Below are 22,709 nucleotides of genomic sequence, written 5' to 3' on the forward strand. Positions count from 1 at the left end.
AAAAGTTAGATTGAGACTCCATCTGGAAAGAGAAAACCAGAAATTGTAAAAGCGAATTTATATGATTTAACAAAACGTAGGTTATAACTGCATTATGTACGAGTCCACAGGATGAATGAAGACTAAACCAACTATGATTCTGGAGGAGAAAGTATGATTTTCATTTCCAACAAAACTATATGATGGGTTGACAGCCTTCACTTTTTATTTTCAGACTAATTTTTTCCTTCATTTAACATTTTGTTTCTCAAATCGTTCAAGCTGGAAACATCTGTCAGGAAATCATCCTGATTCTTCACACAGTCTGGTCTACTCCTGGCAGAAAGCCACGACCTCACAACTTGGCTGTGTGCTCAGCAGTCCTCTAGCATCATTTTTCCTGACTTCATGACATTCTACATCTTCTGGAAAACTTGCAGCTTTGTTCTATAGTCAGTTTGTTCAATCTAACACCCTGGGGTAGACACTGATGAACCAGGATAGATGTCAGCCTTCAGCTGGAAGGAATGTTTGAGTAGAGACCAGTTCTTAAAATGGTCAGGTCCTTAGGGATTATCATACTAAACGAAGTAAGTCAGAAAGAGAAAGACAAACACCATATGATATCATTTATATGTGGAATCTAAAATATGATACAAATGTACATATCTATGAAACAGAAACAGACTCACAGACACAGAGAACAGACTTGTGGTTGCCAAGTGAGGGGGAAAGATTGGGAGTTTGGGATTAGCAGAGAATAATTATATAGAGAATAGATAAATAAGATACTACTGTGTAACACGGGGAACTATATTCAATATCCTGTGATAAACCATAATAGAAAAGAATATGTAAAAGAATATATATAAGTGTATAACTGAGTCATGTTGTTGTACAGTAGAAATGAACACAACATGGCAAATCAACTATACTTCAATAAAATTAAAAAAAAATAGTCAGGTCCTTAGTGGATATTTATGTGTTATGATGATGTATGCTCTCCTACACAAGCTCACATCTTTGGGGGACTCACATAATGAATAATTTGGATAATGAAGACCTGTATTTTTAGACCAATACAGTGAACTTAATTTTTTTGGACTCAAAGTCCACCAAATGATAACCTATTAGTATTTTTGTTAGAACTTCATGCAGGACTCTCACAGCTTGTAGGAGAATCTTCTGAATGAATGATCGGTATAAATCCATTACAAACAATCTGGAAATTTCAATGTTTGGGGATTTTAAAGTTCTTCTGCTATTTTTTTTCCCTAATCTGTTTCAGGGAGCAACAATGATGCCTCAGTTAGTAAATAGGAATTGACTATACTGGACTTTAGCTAACATCATAAAATAGAATAAGTCTCTACATTACAGAGATTTTCCAGTCATTTGTGTTTATAACTACCAGCCATACATACCAGTCTTACAAATGGCTGACTTTGAAAAACCTCTTCCTTTCACACGTAGAGGATTGCAAATGAGGATATATATGAAACTAAATAATCTGGAATAATATACCTATTCAGTGAATATTTATGTGTGTGTGCTAAGTTGGTTCAGTCATGTCTGACTCTTTGCAATCCTATAGACTATAACCTGCCAGGCTCCTCTATCCATGAGATTCTCCAGGCAAGAAACTGGAGTGGGTTGCCATGCCCTCTGCCAGGAGATTTTCCTGACTGAGGCATAGAACCTGTGTCTCTTAAGTCTCACACATTGGCGAGCAGGTTCTTTACCATTAGTGCCACCTGGGAAGCCCATTCAATGAACATAATTCTTTTAAATTTATATTTTATATTGAAGCATAGTTGATTTACAATGTCATGTTAGTTTCAGGTGTATAGTAAAATGATTTCAGTTATGCATATACATATGTTCATACTTACTCAGACTTTTTTGCTATATAGATTATTACACAATATTGACAAGAGTTCCCCGTGCTATACAGTAGTCCTTGTTTATCTGTTTTATATATAGGAGTGCTTTCTCCTGCATGCTCAGTTGCTCAGTCATGTCCAACTTTTTGCAACCCCATTGATAGCAGCCTGCCCGGTTCCTCTGTCCATGAAATTCTCTAGGCAAGAATACTGGAATGGATTGCCATTTCCTACTCCAGGGGATCTTTCCAACCCAGGGACAGAACCCGAGTCTTCTGCATTGGCAGGCAGATTCTTTACCAACTGAGTCACCTGGGAACTCCTAATTTATTCCCCCCGCTCCCTACCTTTTTCCATTGGTTTTCATAAGTTTGTTTTAAAGTCTGAATCTGTTTCTGTTTTGTAAGTAAGTTCATTTGTATCACTTTTTTTGAAGATTTCACATATAAGTGATATATAGTATCTGTCTTTCTCTGACTTACCTCACTTAGGATGATAATCTCTAGTTCCGTCCATGTTGCTGCATATGGCATTATTTCATCATTTTTGACTGAGTAGTATTCCATTGTATGCATATATGTGCATACACATCTTATTTATCCTTTCCTCTGTGGATGGACATTCAGGTTGCTTTCATTTTCTTGGCTATTGTAAACAGTGCTGGAATGAACACTAGGGTACATGTATCTTTTTGAATTACGATGTTCTCTGGGTATATACTCAGGAGTGGGCTTGCTGGATCATATGGTCATTCTACTTTTAGTTTTTTAAGGAATCTCCATACTGTTTTCCATAGTGGTACACAAATTTACATTCCCATCAACAATGTATGAGTGTTCCCTTTTCTCTACATGCTCTCCAACATTTACTATTTGCAGACTTTTTTTTTTTTATTGCAACAATGCTTTATTTAGGGTGGCCAGGAATTGAACCCACATATCTCCAAGGTCTGCCTGTGTATTCATTTCAAAAAAAGTTGCTGGCAAATAGAAATAAAAGGACAGGACCTACGTGGCCACCTAAGTGGCTTGGTGAATGAATTTTTTGCTGCTTTTAAGGGCAAAGGGTACTTCTTCACAGTCCTTGCTGCATTGGCCCTGCCCATTGTCCTGGGTTTTTCCTTAATGATGATATAGCTCTTAAATATAGTTTTCTTAGAAGACACAAGAACAAACAAGCACCTGACCCAGAACATTATTTGTGAATCATGATCACAGCATTTCTTGGCATCTGAGATATAGGTTTACCTGGGACTGGGCGTTGACATTGGCTCCATTTGTAACCAAGACCTTTACCACCTCTGCTTGCCCTGCCAAAGATGCTATATGCAACGCTGTGTTTCCTTTCTGTGAAACGAGAAACAAGAGCCATCAGTTCACCCATCTTTCTCTCTGCTTTCAGCATTTTACAAAATATTAAATCCCTCTGTAGGTTCCCCAGGAGAACAATGTTGATGAGTATTTCATGAGAAGCATGCCCGGATTCTTACTGAATTCTCATTGAATTGGGCAACTGATAACAAAAAGCACGAAATGCGTGACACTGACCTTTGTAGCTGCATCCACATTGGCTTCTCTCTGTAGCAGTTCAGAAACAACTTCTACATGGCCCTCTTTGGAAGCAAGATGGAGAGCGTTCAACCCATTCTGATTAAGTGAAGGGAAAGCTTTACTCAGCAGGTTGAAAATAGAGCAGTAAACAGTCCACTAAGAATTCTGAAGAAAACACCCTACCAACAACCATTTGCATGTGTGCAATGCAGGAGCCTGAATTAGGAATTAAAGTACTTGTGGCAGTTAGGTCAGTTGTTCTGATGCCATTATGTACTTTATTTTAGGAATTAATTGTTCAAGGACACATATCTACATTTCTGAATGCTCCTCTAACAAAGCGAAGAATAACTTGATCATTCAAGTTGGTGACATTTAATAGAAAACACTGGCAAAAAGAGAAAGTCTTGGTAATAACTTGGTAATAGAGGATTTGAGGACTTTAAAGTCTAGATTTAAAAAAATTTAACTGAAAACTTAAATAACAACAACAATCACCACAACTAACCTGATTGCAAATGTTGATGTCAACTCCATTTTTTATGTAGTCAAGGGCCTTTTCTAAGTGTCCAGCTCGAGCTGCTCTTAAGTAACTCGCATTGGCATCAGACTGAATAAAAAAGAAAAAACATTTGGTTTAAAAAAAGGAAACAAATATGCCTGCTTCTAACTACCAGATTATTGTTCAAACTATTTAAAAAAAAAGTAAAACCGAGATTTTTTTTTCAACTGAACTATTTTATTTCTAACATGAAAACACTAATATAAGGTCTTCATGAAGTCACCAGGAAAAGAACGAATTCTTCAAAAGTTAGTTTCAAGTGTATAAAACTATTCCTTCTGTGATGCCATAAGTGATTCCAAACTGAAAGAGAAAATTTCCCAGTATGTGTAGGCACATACAATTTCATAAGAGTTAAGGAAAATCCTGAAACTTTGGTAGTTACATTACAATAAACCTCACTGCTCTCTTTAATCATAAGTTTAATTATACAGATGCTGAACTACAATACTACATCTGAAACTCATAATTTTTAAAAAAGTGATTTAACATCTACCTCATTCCTTTGTATGTAACTATGGCCAATTTTTCAATTAATAGCTTCATAAATACATTTAACGCTGTTATACTAGTTTAACAGGAATTTGTGGTTAATGATGTTCTCTTCAGTTTTCCTGCAGGTCATAGCCATGTGTTGGAACATTGATTGTATTTGAAAAGCATTCATTTATAAACGTCTGCAGTTTGTGAAGCATACTTCCCATATATTTTAAAGCTAAGTCCACAACCCGTGGACAACTCTATTAGAAGCATTAACCTGTACAAATAAAGAAATATGTCCACCTTTTTTGAACATCAAAAGCCAAGTCTATAATTCATTCATTGGAAGCTTCCAACTCTAAACTATTGCTAAATTCTAATACCTACAGTTACACAGCTGAAATCATCTGCTACTGAAATTTTTTAATAGAAAAAAAGTGATAAGAAAAACTGCCAAGTTGAGTCTGCACAATTTGTAAAGGAATTACAGAAGGAGATTTTCTTGAAAGGGCTGCCGAAAACATCACTAGTTATAAATGCAATCATGCAGGATGTGGCTTTAAAGAGCCAAGTGTCTCCCTTCAGGCATTTGGCCACTACCTCCTTCAAACTCCCATTCACTTGCCACCTCATCTGTGAAGGCTTCCCAGGCCTCCAGGCAGAGTCCAATTGCTCAGTGCTCCCAAGGCACTCATTTCATTGAGCCCTCTTGGTATCACCCAGCATCATAGTTTTTGGTGTACCTGTCCTTTGTCTTCCCTAAATTGTAAGCTCCTGAATAATAGGCAGAGCTGTATTAAGGGGTAGACAAATGGAAAGTCACTAAGATGCCAGTCCTTGAGGAACACTAATTTGACCCTGGAAATGTACTTGAGATGAAGAGAATTCCTTCCCTCAGAAGAATCTCCAATTTTGGTATGGGTCAGTTCAGTTAAGAATTGACTTGCTCAAGACCTAAATGAAAGGGCAGTGCCTCTAGGGTGTCCTCTCTTCCCATGCACATTAGTATGCCTCTCTCTGAAGGAGTCCTGCTTCTTCTAAATTAGGGTTTCTTAATCTCAGCAGTACTGGCATTTTGATCCAGATAATTTTTTGATGTAAGGAACAATCCTGTCCAGTGTCCATGTTCACCAGCATTCCCAGCATCTACCAATCAGGAACCAGTGGAATCTCCTATTTGAGACAACCAAAAACGTCTTCATGAAGCCAAGTTTCCCAAGGTGAAGGCTAAAACCTCTCCAGATGAGAACCACTGCTCTAAAAAAATAGTAAATCGATTTGTTTAAAGATTGTGCGTTTCAAAAGGCTTTCATATTTTGCATTGCCATATGCCTTGTCCTAGCACCAGGCAGTGACTATATGTATGACATTCATCCTTCTGCTTCCCCTACAACTGGAAGCATCCCTGGCACATAGCAGGTGCCTATAAATGATTTGTGAATGGATGAATCAACAAATAAGTAAACTGTGTGGAAATAACGGATTAATTGAGGAGGGCATGGCAACCCACTCCAGTATTCTTGCCTGGAGCATCCCCATGGTCAGAGGAGCCTGGAGGGCTGCAGTCCATGGGGTTGCAAAGAGTCAGACATGACTGAGCAACTAAGCACAAACTGTTTAATTAAAATATTTCCTGGAACAATACAGGAGGCTTTATTAACAACAACAAAAACAACACGGGAGCTATTTACATTGAGAATTTGCTGTGACACAAAGCTGAACGGCAGAGAGCATAAGCTAAGCCATAAGTTTGGTGTCTGGGAACACATGTAGGTATTGCTGAAGTAAAATTGGGATTTGAGTCAAGCATGCAGATAATTTAATCAGGGCAGAGAATTAAGTAAGAGTAAAACAACAAATTTGGTTCAAATCAGACAAAGGACAAACCAAAGTTTCCAGGAATGTAATGAAACATAAAGTTCAGTCCTTAAAGCAATTTGGTACTTGGAGAAGGTTAGTTTTGTTTGGTTTTTAAGTTCGGTTGGAAACAAATTAGCTATGCAAGGATGAGTCACTGTACCATAAAACATCATCTTTGTGCCTGCTCAGTGACTTATTAGTGAATTTGCCCAGAAGGGCTCTGATGCTGTCCTGGGAACAAATGACACAGCCTGCCTGGATTATTTCAATGGCCAGAGATAACAACAGTGAATTAAGTCGGCACCCCAAACCCTGACTTTGAATACACAAAAACAGCAGTTATGGAAGTTTAAAAAAAAGATGTCAGAATTCAAGGAAAGCCCCTGAATTGATTCTAGATCTAAAAAGGTTTGGTGATTCTTTATACTGTCCATTTTGCTCTCACATTTTCTCAGAATTTTCCCACTAGAAACTTTAAAGCAAAACAAAATACAGACAGTATAAACAAAATATTCTAATTCAGTGGTTGCCTACCTATTTGGTGTTCAGATTCTTTTGAGATTAACAAAAGTTATGAATCAGTTGCTTTCTTTCAATAATCACACATATATACATACATAGACCAAGTATGCTTATGTACCTCAGATCTGCATACACACACATTTTCATAGACATCAAATATGCATACACAAATCTGCATACATGCAATATAAATATAAATCTACATGCATGCAATATAAACATGCATGTGTATAAAAATGCATATGCAAACACAATTTGCACACTATTTCAGGCTCAGGATCACAAAGTTGGCCCACAGATTCATGTTTAAGAACATCTGCTCTAAGGATAAAGAATTCTCTGGTGGATACCCTCCCTATATCTATTTCACCCAGTATACCCTGGTATCAAATAATTCTCTGCGGTGGCTAATTTATTAACTGAGAACTTCAGGAAAAAGAGAAGGGAAGAGAAAAAGGAATTAATTTCTTTTTTTTCACTTCTCCCAGCTTTCTGTTATACGCAGACATGTCCAACACACCAATAATAATAACCAGCCACTGCTTGTACTTCAAAGAAAAAGTCCAGGAAGAGAAAGAGAGGAAAATACGAAGAAAGAGCAAGAAGAGGGAAGTAAAGACTGCCCTCAAGAAACATGACAACTTAGGAAATGCAGTTATTATGGCGCACAGACAAGAACTGAGAAGTTCTTCCTTCTAGTCTCAGCCACCTGCAAGCCACGCAGCAATGTCTTTCTTCCACAAGCATTAGTTGCATGTTGACTTTGTTCTAGCCCTACCAACATCCAGCTGTATGCTGGGAAACAAAACAGATGTGGTACCAGTTAAGACTCACTTGCCTTCATCTTAGCTGTCATTCCATCAAGTAACTAGGGGTTACTCTTAACACAGGCTATGTATGACCTGTTTTTTAATCTAGAACATTCTATCCAAACAGTGTCTCTTTAAAGGCAACTGTAGACAAATTACTCTGGAAGGAGATTAGGTCCTATGAGAGGCTAAGCGCTGTCACATGGAAAGTCATACTAAGGAGGCCATCGTCATCAGAGTTAGTTGGTACAAAATGAGTATGAGCAAGTTGGTCAGCATTTTTTCTCCTCCCCCGCCCCTCCTAGATGATGAAAATCCGAAGGAGGAATTTGGAAAATGTATGTATCTTTTGCCACTATTTGATGTCTTGTCTACATAAAACTTTACTTGATAAGAAATATGAACCATGTATGTTTTACAAGGAAATCGCTTCAAGGACAGACAAGCACTGTTAGGAATTAAACTTACTCAGAATTTTTACCTGTACTGAATATTATTCAACAGAAAGCAGTGATTAAAAAAAAAAATTCCCAAGTACTAATCTCAGTAATAACTAATACTTCATAACTCAATGTGCTAGACACTATTACAAGCACTTAGATCAACTTAATTATATTATTGGCACTGAATTATATCATTAGTCACACTTAATATAATATGTATTAATTGTATAAGCGTATAGTGTGTGTGTGTGTGTGTGTTAGTGTCCAGCTCTTTGTGACCCCATACTCCTCTGGCAATGGGATTCTCCAGGCAAGATTCCCAAGGAGATTCCCTCCTCCAGGGGATCTTCCCCACCCAGAGACTGAACCCACGTCTCTTGCATTGAAGGCAGATTCTTTATCCTCTGAGCCTCCAGGGAAACTCCAGTTGTATAAGTACTTATATTAACTTAATCCATATAATATTTTCATGGAATAGTATAGTGGGTTGAATAATGTCCCTCTAAATTCATGCTCACTGTGAAACTCAGAACATGACCTTATTTGGAAATAGGGCTTTTGCAGATAAAATTATTTAAGATGAGGTCATATTAGATTAGAATGAACCCCAAATCCAATAATTGATGTCCATATAAGAAGAGAAGATATACAAATATCAAATCATTATGTTGTACATCTGAAACTAATATAATGCTGTATATCAACTACATTTCAATTTTTAATAAAGAGAAGACACAGAGATACATAAGGGAGACCACATAAAGATGGAGGAAGAAACTAGAGTAATGCTGCCACAAGACCAGGAAGGCCAGGAGTCACCAGAAGCTGGAAGAGGCAAAGAAGAACTATTCCCTAGAGCCTTTGGAGAGGGTGTAGCATGGAGGACACCTGGATTCTGGACCTCTGGCCTCCAGAACTGTGAGAGAATACACTCTCTTGTTTCCAACCAGTTAGCTTGTGGTGGTTTGTGTAGAAGTCCTGATCCAAGGAAGCACTGTTAGTAGTAGCTCCACTTTATATATGCTGAACTACAGAGAGAATGAATGACTTTCACAGTGACATATAACTTGTGAGTGGCAAGGATATATATCCATATCCAGACAGTCTGACTCCAGAGTTTAGACTGTTAATCAGTAGTTAAAGAAAGGGCGATAAATATTTGGTCACTAGTCTGTGCCCAGTAACTCATTAGTTCATTATTTCATTCATTTTCCATCAAACAACTGTCTGTCCATTCATCAATCCATCAAATGAACTATATAGATACTTTAAAGTATGTCCCCTTTCAAGCCCAATTCCTTCACTGAGTTTATTTTAAGGCTCAAGATCAGTCTGAGAGTGGCTCACCAGAAGACATGCAGACTGCCGATGCAGTGAGAATAATAACAGAGTTCTTCTTCACTGCCGCTAAGTCTTAGGGGGGCAACCTCTGACATCTCTTACTACCTGATCTACCAGTTCTCTCTTCTTTTCCTTTATTTCACCTTCCCACCTATCTGGGAACCAGGTGAAGGGGAAGATAATCCTTCCTGTAAGCTTCAGGTTCTTTTTTTCTCCTGGTGTCCTGTTTTCTGTCTACCAACATAATCAGGTATTTCTTAAACCTAAACTGCTCCCCCTCCAAAAAAAACCCACACAAACAAACACAAAACAATCTTTTCTTCCACTTTTGTACCTAGCACTCTTTGCAAGGGATGTCTATTTCTCAGTGCAGTAGACTAGTTAATTGGTCTGTATCCCAAAAACTCTAGTAACTAGCAGTGTTACCTGTGGCAAGATTTTAAACATGCTTGCCTCAGTTTTCTCAGCTGTCAAATGGGGATAAAATAATCTACTATTATAATGAAATTAGTTCATGTACAGTAATCAACAGGCTGAATGCATAGGAAACAATAAATGATTACTATTTTATAATTATTCATTGAACATCAAACATTTTGACGGATTGGTTTAGGTTAGTCTGACTACTTCCATATAATTAATACTAATCCATCTTTGAATCCTTGGCAATATGGCTTCTCTTGCTAATCCTCTTGCTAATCAATAAAATCTCTCTGTACAAAATCACCAACAACATTTCAATTCCATTACTTAATTATAATTCTCTCCTCTTAATGTTGAACCATTGGACAGTACCAATCACTTTCTCTTTCGTCAGCATCTTCCTTTTGGCCGCTCTCTTTTCTTTATTCAAGCCTTTTTGCTCCTCACTGTTTCAACCCATCACTGAAAAATGGGCTTTTCCATTTTCAGATCTCACATTTCTTTCCTTCCTGTGCTCTTCATCACTATCATGACTTCTACCACTCTTTTTACACTTAATACTCATTGATTGTGCCTATCTGCATCTAACCCAAACATTTCCATTTCTATGTCTCACAATTTCTGTACCACAACAGCACAACATTTACCAAGAATGTGTAACGTATCTGTCACTGCAACTAGGTATTCATGGCAGAGATGTGAATAAAAAACTTCCTTGATCTCCTTAATTCAATTTTAAGATATCAAGATTATCCTAACCACTCAGGCATGCAACTTTGGTGTCAGTCCTTTTTTTAATTTTAATTGAGGTAATATTTGACATGTAACATTGTATTAGTTTCAGGTGTACAATGACTTGATACATATATTGAGAAATGATCACCATAGTAAGATAACATCTATCACCATACATAGTTATAATTTTTTCTTGTGACGAGAGGTGTGAATTTTTTATTACTTTTTTCTTCTTCATCATTTCCCTGAAACTTTCTCCGAGAAAGTTTCACACTTGAATCCTATCAAATATTCCGTCTCTGAGAACTTTTATAGTTTCTATTTTCCTTTTAAAAAGTACTTATCAGGAACTTTGCTAGTGGTCCTGTGGTTAAGACTCCATGCTTCCACTGTGGGGGCATGGGTTCTATCCCTGGTCAAGGAACTAAGATCCTGCATGCTATGCAGCACAGCCAAGAGAAAAAAAAGTGAAAGAAAAATCATAAAAGAAATACCCACATACCCAATCAGCTGAAGAATGAAAGTTACAGGCAGCTTTGTAGATTTGCAAGGGGCCCTTCCTTGACTAGCTCTCCGAAGACATCCTCTGTTCTAGTTTAATCATTCTCATTTAACCCTACTCCTGGTACACACAGGCAAGATCTTAAGGTATGCGCATGCATGCGTGATAAGTTGCTTCAGTTGTGTCCAATTCTGTGTGACCCCATGGACAGTAGCCTGCCAGGCTCCTAGTTCACGGGAATCTCCAGGCAAGAATACTGGAGTGGGTTGCCATGCCTTCCTCCAGGGGAATCTTCCTGACCCAGGGATCTCCTCCATTGACAGGTGGCTTCTTTACCATTAGCGCCACCTTGGAACCCCTAAGGTATACACATCTAGGATCATAAATGCTGGGTCATTGGTTATGTGCTTATTCAATTTTACTAGTTAATGACAAATTGTTTTTCAAAGTGACTGGTACCACTTTACACTTTCTGTAGTTTGTGATTATTGATTGTAAGCTCACAGTCCTCAGAAATTAATCTTTGAGAATTCTTTTGGATCTGGGTTAACAGAAGCAGAATTGAAACCATAACTACTCTATAAGCCCAGACTGTTTTCTCAAAACCCATGGTGCTGTGGAACCCTAGGGTTCAAGAATTCTATGTACAAAATGACCATATCATTCAGGAATCCCACTCCATGGCATATATCTGGAGAAAAATCATACTTAAAAAACAATACATGCACCTCGATGTTTGTTGCAGCACTTTTACAAGTCCAGGACATGGAATCAACCTAAATGTTCATTGACAGATAAACAGATAAAGAAGATATGCCATTTGCATCAACATGGATGGACCATAGAGATGATCACTCTAAGTGTAGTAAGTCAGACAGAGAAAGACAAATATTGTATATCACTCATATGTGGAATCTAACTTTTACAAATGAACTTGTTTACAAAACAGAAACAGACACAGATTTCAAAAAAAGTATGGTTACTAAAGGGGATAGAAGAGTAGGAGGAATAAATTAGGAGTTTAGGATTAACATATACACATTGCTACATATAACATAGAAAATCAACAAGGACCTACTGTATAGCAAAGGGAACTCTACATGATACCCATATATGATAACCTATATGGGTAAAGAATCTGAAAAAGATTCTGAAAAAGAATGAATACATGGGCATACATTAATGTTGCAATCACTTTGCTGTATAGTTGAAATTGACACAATATTGTAAATCAACTATACTCCAATAAAATTTTTTTTAAAAAGGAAAACAAAGAGTAAGGTTGAGTAATAAGCAGAGTTCCATATACCTATTTTCAGTGACAGCCAAAGTAGGTCTACTTTTATCTGTTACTTTTATATATTAATGTTTGATGATGTGCTTCATTTGTAAAAAATATTTCTGCTTTTAAACCATAACATTCAATCAATTCCTATGGCAGTCTCTAAGGCCCTTGAAAACCCGGGCCAAATACTTCCAGCTTGAATTAAAATACAAACACTGATCTTGAAGGTAATCTAGACAGCTTCGGTTCAGTTCAGTTCAGTAGCTCAGTCGTGTCCGACTCTTTGCGACCCCATGAATCGCAGCACGCTAGGCCTCCCTGTCCATCACCACCTCCCGGAGTTTACTCAAACTCATGTCCATCGAGTCGGTGATGCCATCCAGCCATCTCATCCTCTGTCATCCCCTTCTCCTCCTGCCCTCAATCCCTCCCAGCATCAGGGTCTTTCCCAATGAGTCAACTCTTTGCATGAGGTGGCCAAGGTATTGGAGTCTCAGCTTCAGCATCAGTCCTTCCAATGAACACCCAGGACTCATCTCCTTTAGGATGGACTGGTTGGATCTCCTTGCAGTCCAAGGGACTCTCAAGAGTCTTCTCCAACATCACAGTTCAAAAGCATCAATTTTTCGGTGCTCAGCTTTCTTCAGAGTCCAACTCTCACATCCATACATGACCACTGGAAAAACCATAGCCTTGACTAGATGGACCTTTGTTGGCAAAGTAATGTCTCTGCTTTTTAATATGCTATCTAGGTTGGTCATAACTCTCCTTCCAAGGAGTAAGCATCTTTTAATTTCATGGCTGCAATCACCATCTGCAGTGATTTTGGAGCCCCCCAAAATAAAGTCTGACACTGTTTCCACTGTCTCCCCATCTATTTCCCATGAAGTGATGGGACCAGATGCCATGATCTTAGTTTTCTGAATGTTGAGCTTTAAGCCAACTTTTTCACTCTCCTCTTTCACTTTCATCAAGAGGCTTTTTAGTTCCTCTTCACTTTCTGCCATAAGGGTGGTGTCATCTGCATATCTGAGGTTATTGATATTTCTCCCGGCAATCTTGATTCCCACCCCTCAAAGACTTATTATTTCTCAACTGGCCCCATAATTTCCCAGCACTGTGACTTCACCTACAACATCATGCCTGGCAGTCATGCTCACCATCACCCCTCACTCTCCATCCCCCAACAAGAGATACACCAACTATATCCTATGTCCAGCTCAAATGTCACTGCAGCTTTGCTATTTTACCTGATAAACACCAGTTATGACCCCTTTTCTCTCCAGACTCCTAGAGCACTTGGTCTGTTCAGCTTAGATGCCAGCTATCTCCTCAAGATGGACTCTACTCTCTCTCTTTTAGGTCTATGTCCTGCTCAGAGCCGAGTTCTACATGATAGACTGTCAGGAAATGCTAAATAAAGACATATTCATTCCTTGAGTGTCCAGTGCCCTAATTTTTCCTTGAGAAGCAAACATTCACACTAACTTAATTGGGAACAAAAAAGTGTCTGTTTCATATCCTCTTTAGTCTCTTGCTCCCTCTTCATATCACCAGAGTCTACTGACAGAATTAGAAGCTCCTCCAAAATTCAAGAGAAGATGAAGGAGTGGATCTGACTTTATTTTGGTTTCTTCACTCACTTTGCACATAACCTGATGTGTAATATGCCTGCTGGGATCACCAATGGAGCAATGTCTTTGCTCTAACTATTAGAATCCTCAGGTAAAGTCAGAAAGAGGAAGAAAAATACTGAATGAAATCACCTCTATTCAGAATCTAAAATATGACACAATGAACCTACCTATGAAACACAGATACACAGAGTAGACTCGTGGTTGCCAATGGGAAGGGGGTAGGGAAGGATCGGGAGTTTGGGATTAGCAGATGCAAACTATCATATATAGGATGGATAAACAACGAGATCCTACTATACAGCACAGGGAACTATATTCAGAATCCTGTGATAAACCATAATAGAAAGGAATATCAAAAATAATATATCTGAGTCACTCTGCTGTATACCAGAAACCAACATTGTAAATCAATTATACTTCAATAAAATGAATTTTAAAAAAAGAATATGCAGATCAAATCGACATTTTGTTGTGCCTAATGAATCACAAGGCATCTAAGTGTCCTGTATCTAATAATATGGTAACATAAGTAATAATTACTGGGCACTTATAATATGGAATTCCAGTTGAGCGATTTCAAATCCTGAAAGATGATGCTGTGAAAGTGCTGCACTCAATATGCCAGCAAATTTGGAAAACTCAGCAGTGGCCACAGGGCTGGAATAGGTCAGTTTTCATTCCAATCCCAAAGAAAGGCAATCCCAAAGAATGCTCAAACTACCACACAAATGCACTCATCTCACAAGCTAGTAAAGTAATGCTCAAAATTCTCCAAGCCAGGCTTCAGTAATATGTGAACCGTGAACTTCCAGATGTTCAAGCTGGTTTTAGAAAAGGCAGAGGAAAAAAAAAAAAGAAAAGGCAGAGGAACCAGAGATCAAATTGCCAACATCAGCTGGATCATCGAAAAAGCAAGAGAGTTCCAGAAAAACACCTATTTCTGCTTTATTGACTATGCCAAAGCCTTTGACTGTGTGGATCACAATTAACTGTGGAAAATTCTGAAAGAGATGGGAATACGAGACCACCTGACCTGCCTCTTGAGAAACCTGTATGCAGGTCAGGAAGCAACAGTTAGAACTGGACATGGAACAACAGACTGGTTCCAAATAGGAAAAGGAGTATGTCAAGGCTGTACATTGTCACCCTGCTTATTTAACTAATATGCAGAGTACATCATGAGAAATGCTGGGCTGGAAGAAGCACAAGCTGGAATCAAGATTGCCGGGAGAAATATCAATAACCTCAGATATGCAGATGACACCACCCTATGGCAGAAAGTGAAGAGGAACTAAAGAGCCTCTTGATGAAAGTGAAAGAGGAGAGTGAAAAAGTTGGCTTAAAGCTCAACATTCAGAAAACTAAGATCATGGCATCTGGTCCCATCACCTCATGGGAAATATATGGGGAGACAGTGGAAACAGTGTTAGACTTTATTCTTGGGGGCTCCAAAATCACTGCAGATGGTGACTGCAGCCAGGAAATTAAAAGACGCTTACTCCTTGGAAAGAAAGTTATGACGAACCTAGATAGCACATTAAAAAGCAGAGACATTACTTTGCCAACAAAGGTCCATCTAGTCAAGGCTATGGTTTTTCCAGTGGTCATGTATGGATGTGAGAGTTGGACTCTGAAGAAAGCTGAGCACCGAAAAATTGATGCTTTTGAGTTGTGATGTTGAAGAAGACTCTTGAGAGTCCCTTGGACTGCAAGGAGATCCAACCAGTCCATCCTAAAGGAGATGAGTCCTGGGTGTTCATTGGAAGGACTGATGCTGAAGCTGAAACTCCAATACCTTGGCCACCTCATGCGAAGAGTTGACTCATTGGGAAAGACCCTGATGCTGGGAGGGATTGGGGGCAGGAGGAGAAGGGGATGACAGAGGATGAGATGGCTGGATGGCATCACCGACTCGATGGACATGAGTTTGAGTAAACTCCGGGAGTTGGTGATGGACAGGGAGGCCTGGCGTGCTGTGATTCATGGGGTCGCAAAGAGTCGGACACAACTGAGCGACTGAACTGAACTGAACTGATAATATGAAAGGTATGTTCATTGACTGCCATATTCTCAGGGGCCTGTGAGGTCTGTGTCATTATCACCCACTTTTCAGACTAGAAAATTAGGTTATTAAAAAAATAATGATAAAACAAGAAAGAAAAGTAAAAAAAAAAAAAAGTCAAGTTAGGCAACTTTTCCACAGGACTTTCTTCTAGAAACTGGCAGAGCCAGGATTAGAACTTACATCCACCTGGTTTTAGAGCTCTGGTCTTAACACCCTAGTACGTAATGCTTAAGTGTTCCAGAGTGATATCAAAGTGGAAAAAGGAACTTAGATTCACTAAGTCAAGAGGGAAAGAAACAGCAGCAACATTTTTTTGGAGTCATGGGAGAGGCAGACAGGCATGCAGCTTGGTACTGTTCATAGATGAATTTATTTCATGATCCTCGACATTTGATAATTCTGTGTTTTCAAAGAGAAGAAGGAAACTCAAGAAGCTGCATAAATGCCACAGCTAAATCACATTAGAATGAGAATTCAAATTCAGGTCTGTGTGATGTCACATCCTAGAAATTGTTCTTTAACCAACTTCCCTTGCCCATCACCATTCCTTCTGGCCAACAGGACAGATGCCCAAACATGGGAGATCTTTCCCACATTCACTTGTTCCTACAAGTAGTCGACTGTGTTTTTCCCTCTAACATGTTTATGCTAGGTGTTCTGGATGTTATAATTAAGTAACCTAATTAGGTATTATTTAAGCTGGGAAATAGTATATAGAGAAACAGTATTTTTATGAAAATGAAATTAAATGTTTTGGAAAGACCTGATGTTCCTAAAAGTGTTGCTGGTGAGTCAGATATGGACACGATGACTAGAAGTGATGAAAATAAAAATTGGAAAAATTTTATAGTCAGATTACTTCCCAGATTACTTCAGTTTCTAGCTTTCCTTTAAAGATACTGAATCTGAGACTCACAGAAAAAGAGCGGGTGTCATGGGAGGACAACATGAACTCTAGAAGGGGATCTTTGTTCAGAGAAAAGTCCTTATCTTCACAACTCCCATTTGGCAAATGGATGTACACTGACGTGCCTTAAGGTAAAAATCAAATGTTCAACAAATATGAATAACTTTATGATTCCTGGCTGCTAACCACTTAAAAAAATTAACCCAAGAACTACTAATATAAATTCTTCTAGGTAAAAAGACATTCTAAACAAACTTACAGTTAACTAAACTTACTTTATGGTTACTAAAGGTGAAATTGGGGGGAGAGAGAAATTGGGAGGTTGGGATCGATATTTACATACTACTATATATAAAACAGATAACTAATAAGGGCCTGCTGTATTGCACACAGGGAACTCTACTCAATATTCTGTAATAACCTATATGGGAAAAGAATCTAAAAAAGAATGGATATATGTATAACTGATGCACTTTGCTGTATACCTGAAACTAACAAAACATTGTAAATCAACTATATTTTAATTAAAATATTTTAAAATATTTGCCTCTTCAAAGTAGATTTCTAATATAAAAAATAAAAGGCTTTCTATTGACCTTTCTTCCTACTTCTTGAGAAGATTCTAAAACACCTTTATTAGAATAAAGCTTTTTCCAATAAAAATATCCATAAGTAATAACGTCTTATCTAGGTGACCGGATCCAACAGAGCACACTGCCTGGTTTCTGGTCACACATCAGAAAATATGGCCCAGGAAGATCACCAAATTTCCAAACTTCTCATATTGGATGCACTAATTTAAATGTGAATGGCAGTACCAGTGTGTTTATGCAGACATGTCCAGAAAGTAAATCAATCGTTTCTTAAATCCACATTCTTTACCTCACTGTGAAGTGGCACTGGAAATGAAATCTACAAGTCTGGGTCTTGAAGTCATCAGTGTTTTCTAACTATTAAAACACATCTTCAAAGTGGATGTTACATTGTTCATTCCATTACCAGTATTTGAGAAGTCATAGTCAATAAAGGTATCAATATCCAGCAGTCAAGGAGTAATGACTACTTGGCCTCTACCCTGAGATGCAGTTATGGCTTTTAGTGACCTGCAGGCAGCACATGTAAGGAGAATTCACAGTACAAGAACCTGTGGCAGATGATAAAGTCCATAGAAGCTCATAGAGAAAAGCCATTTTTCTGCATCCTGGATAGAGCTGGGAAAAGAGCTAAGAGAAGGAGATAAGAGTTCAACAGAGTGAACACCTGTCCACTTGGTCAGTGGGGACAAGAAGGAAGAGGCTAGAGATTCAGAAACGAAAGGTTGGAAGAATGGCTTATAGACAGTCTCTACGGAAAAGAAAAGTCTCCTGGGGAGAACATTCAAGGAGAGTGTCACAGAAGGCTTGGAATGGCAGATAAATCTGATTTAACTTCACCCTAAAGATACCAGGGGACAATGAAGTGTTTTGAAGAATGAAAAGGAATCATTAAATCTATATTTTAGCCCAACCTAACTGATGGTGGACTAAAGTGTGGGAGAAAATGGAGACAAAAAGATCTGTAGGTCAATGGTTGTCAATCACCTTGCTTCAAGGACCTCCAGGGGAAACAATCAAACTACTCAGATCCCACCCAGAGAGTCAACTGGTCTGAGATGGGACTTTTGATAAACACAACTCAAGCGATTCTAATACAAAAACAGAGGTGACCACTGCTGAATTAGGTATGTATTAGGTGAGCACCACTGAATTAGGTTGTTGTATAAACATGGCTCTATTGATAAACGGGCTTCCCTTGTGGCTCAGCTGGTAAAGAATCCGCCTGCAATGTGGGAGACCTGGGTTCAATCCCTGGGTTGGGAAGATCTCCTGGAGAAGGGAAAGGTTATCCACTCCAGTATTCTGGCCTGGAGAATTCCCTGGACTGTGTAGTCCATGGGGTCACAAAGAGTTGGACATGACTGAGTGACTTTCACTATTGATAAATGGAGATTTGAAGGGGAAACAGCAAGTAGAATGGAAAAGAAAGGAGTGCTGAGAAGTGTGTTTTTGAAGGTCTTAATTTCATGTAAGAGAAGATTAAATTCTCAATGCTAAATTTGCAAATTTTAGCTTTCATATTTGCCTCTCCTCTTTCTCTCACTCTTCTCTGCCTGCCCCTCATCTTTTAAAGCAAACTTTCACAGGATGAAATGAAAGATACAAAGCTTTTCTTGGTAGCACGAGCAGCAATTTTTGATGGATAAAGTAATACAGGTTTATAAATTATTCTCAGTCAGGAAGGAGACTTACACAGTATGGGGTCCTGCTTATCAAGATCCCCAAATCCTCTATGGCACTGCTCCTCAAGTAGTGACTTCAGTGTCAATTACAGTTTTGAAATATACATGGAGTTGCTTTGTAGAACTTCTCCAAGACATGGTGCCATGGTGCTTACAATCACATGAGATGGGAGCCAGTGACAAAGGATAACTTTTTTTTTTTTCTCACTGGACTCACAGAATCGCTGCTTACATCCTGGATCATGACTATTCAGATAGTAACCGTATTCAAAGCTTCCAGCAACTTTTAGAGTAAGATATTATGTGCTGCTATTTTATAGATATTTTACCCAGTGATCTAATTTCTGACCACTTCAAAAGAATGCAACTGACTGCACAACTTAAAACAACTGTGACATTCACGCAACAATCTGCCTCCTGTCAGTAAAAACCTCAGACCTGTCTGTGGGATACAGTTGTGTTTTTTTTCCCTCTCTGAACAGGGCATGAGGTATTCATGTCACCTAACAGATCCCTTTTAGGTATGTGTTTATAGGTGGGTATAGAGATCTTAAATAAAGGGAAATTCTGTGTGTGTGTCTTTTGCATGGCAAGTGTTTGAAAAAACTCGAAACCTTTTATTTAGGGAAGACCTGTGGTTATTAAGACTCCGTTCTCTTTTATTTGCTCCCTAGTTATTGGAAATAAACCAGCATTTTTCATCCATAAAGAGGGAGGGGGAGGAATACAAGGGGCTGGGGGCTTAACCAGTATGGAAAATGCTCCTAAAGGCTGTCTACACTTGTAATCACCACCAACATAACCACCCCAAGTACAAGAGGCTGCCTCCACAGATTCCTTCCGATCACTACAAGGCTGCCTTTGTTTGTAAGGATTTTGCTTGGAAGTAACCTCAGTTCATCCCTGAAAATGAGGTCACTGTCCCCTAACACATGTTAGGCATGGTTAGCATCTTTTCACTGGGACTTCGGCCAGGGAGGCCCCTGCTGTTGTACATTTCAAACCTGCCAGGGCTTCTGCACATAGTAGCCGCTCGGAAACTGAAAGGCAAAACAACATTCCTAGCCTTATCTTGACTTAGAGGGGAATGAGAATTAGTTTAAAAAAAGAAATACAGGGCTGGCAGGCTTTTGTTTTTATAAAGGCAGTGGGTTGTTGTTTTTTTTTTTTTTTGAGATTTATGTTGCCATGCTGATAAAACCACTCTCATCGAGTCTATTATGATGTAACTTATATAAAGAAGAAGATCCAGAATCCAAGCCTCTTTATCTGGGTGAGATATATTTTCTCACTCATCATTCAGAGTCCTAAAAATTCTCCTGGAGACTGATTAGAAATAAAAATAAATATAGAGAAGATGTTTCTCATAGAGGAAACAAAAAAAGCACGCTAGTTACCAGTGGTGGGCACGTGGGCATTTCCAGTCTTTCTGGAAACGTAAGGTTAATTCTGTTTAGCTGCTGAACAAGATTTGTTTGCGTTTGTCTGAAATTTTCTGGAATACAAAGTAGGACTTAAAGGGCCAGTTTCACCTGCCTCCCAAGGGATACAAAACCATTTGTATCAAGGAGGGAGAGTTTTGAATGTCTTAATAATATGAGGTCAACATAGTAATCTTTTGCCTTTATTTGTACTAGCCTGGGGCAGAATTTCAAATCACTTTGACTTAAAACTCTCATTTAAAAATTTTTCCTCACACAATAGAGGCTGCAAGTTCTCTTAGTATACTGTAGACACAGATTATATCCTAACTCTACTATGTATTAAGTAGAAACAATAAATAGTTAGGAATTGATAGAACAGAATGATTTGACTAAATGACAGGGGAGTCCCCAACTCCCCTAAAAGCTCCCTGACACTATATGATGGGAATATAGCTCTTGGTATATATCCAAGAGTGAAGGTATATATACCCTTACAGCTCATGGTAAATAAACAGTTTATATCCCCAATGAGCAAAAATGGGTAAGTGTTCATGAAAGTTCTATTGTAACCAGAGTACCTTATACAAGATGTGGAACAAGGTGTAGCTCTTTACCCAAAATGTGCTTGAAGTTTTAAATGCAAACCAAAGGAACTTCTCATTCCATCCAAGGACATTTCAGATAGGGTGAGCTAGTCTTGATTTACATCAGAGTGAAGGTATACAAGAGGGATACGTTATTTTAAGATTCATAAAATATTTCTCTTTGGTTATTCTGAAATGATAAAGATCCAAATAAGTAAGCAGGAAAATAGTCAGAGATGGAGAAATCACTCCTGCAAAGACTCTTTTGCAGGTACATTCCTTACCAGGCTTGTTTGATACCTCTGCTGTGTTTGGGCATGTTTCAGGTTATCTCTTGGGACAAAGAAGCACTAGAGAAATGGTAACACATTGTTTGGGGGAAAAAAAATAAAAGTCTATTCCCAGCACTCTTGGTGCTCAACAATTCAGAATATGGAACAGCCCTAGATAATTTTCCATTTTTTTTCCCCCTATCTTCATCCACAAAGATGGAATATTACAGCAAGGAAGATTTAGTCTTTTGGGAATTTTAATCATCTTTATTTTAGGGAATTATTTTCCCCATTGAGATACAATAAGAACACAATGGAAGATTGCATAAAAGAGCAGTTCCTACCCATTTGCAATGTGTCCATTTTGTAGATGGCAGGCTTTCCAAAATGTATGACTGAATGCCTTTTTCCACTTGTTAGGTGGAAGGCAAGTGCGGAACAAAAAAAATAGAGCCATTTGGGGTCTTAAAATTTCTCATTGTCAGTCATCCCTGTCCCTCTTCTTGCTATGCTTCATCTAGTTCATCTGTCTCAATTATTTCCCACGTGAACTTGTCTTTTAAGAAATCTGCTTTTGCTCTCCCATGAGTGATGGCTGCCTATAAAACACCTGATGCATAATCCATACTTCATTGTTCACTTCGGGACATGGCTGTCTTAAAGGAGCAGGCTCCCCTACCCTGGGAAAGATCAGTTGACATGTATCTCATGTTGCCTTCATTTACAATTGTGTTACAGCACAAGTGTCCCATATGTGTGTGCCCTTGACTGACCTCAGCAATATGTACTAAATCTCAAGACACATAGCCCTTAACTACTACACTGTTGAGCAAAGATTTATTATACAGATGATTAAATCTTAGTCTTAATAAACAGCTTTGCTTTGTATTAACAAAAGTAAGGTACATTTCTGTTGCTGGTATTTTTTGCACACACTGTTTTTTGAGGTAGGTAGAGATCACCTCATCATTTCTAAGAGGAAACTGAAGCAAAGACGGGCATGATTTGCTTAATTAGTTAGAAAATTGCTGAAAAGAGCATTTGAGATTCCTGGATTTAATGTTCTTCCCACTACTTCATAGTCCAAGAACAAGAAGGAATTCATCCACAATTTTATGGTATGCACTAATAAAAAGAATTGGTTGAAGACTTTCCTGTCAGACTCGTA

General features: G+C 38.4%; 1 protein-coding gene across 2 annotated transcripts in view; it reads right to left on the reverse strand.

The window, feature by feature from the left end:
• ANK3 (ankyrin 3) overlaps positions 1-22,709 on the reverse strand; it is a 365,593-nt gene that overhangs the window by 240,059 nt on the left and 102,825 nt on the right. For both annotated transcript variants that reach the window (XM_043926997.1, XM_043926998.1), the window contains exons 2-4: positions 3,921-4,022; positions 3,410-3,508; positions 3,110-3,208 (exon numbers count right to left, since the gene is read on the reverse strand). In XM_043926997.1, coding sequence (XP_043782932.1) covers positions 3,110-3,208; positions 3,410-3,508; positions 3,921-4,022 — 300 coding nt within the window. The remainder of the gene's footprint in view (positions 1-3,109; positions 3,209-3,409; positions 3,509-3,920; positions 4,023-22,709) is intronic.

Source organism: Cervus elaphus, chromosome 15 (assembly GCF_910594005.1).
Source record: "Cervus elaphus chromosome 15, mCerEla1.1, whole genome shotgun sequence".
Lineage (NCBI taxonomy): Eukaryota > Metazoa > Chordata > Mammalia > Artiodactyla > Cervidae > Cervus > Cervus elaphus.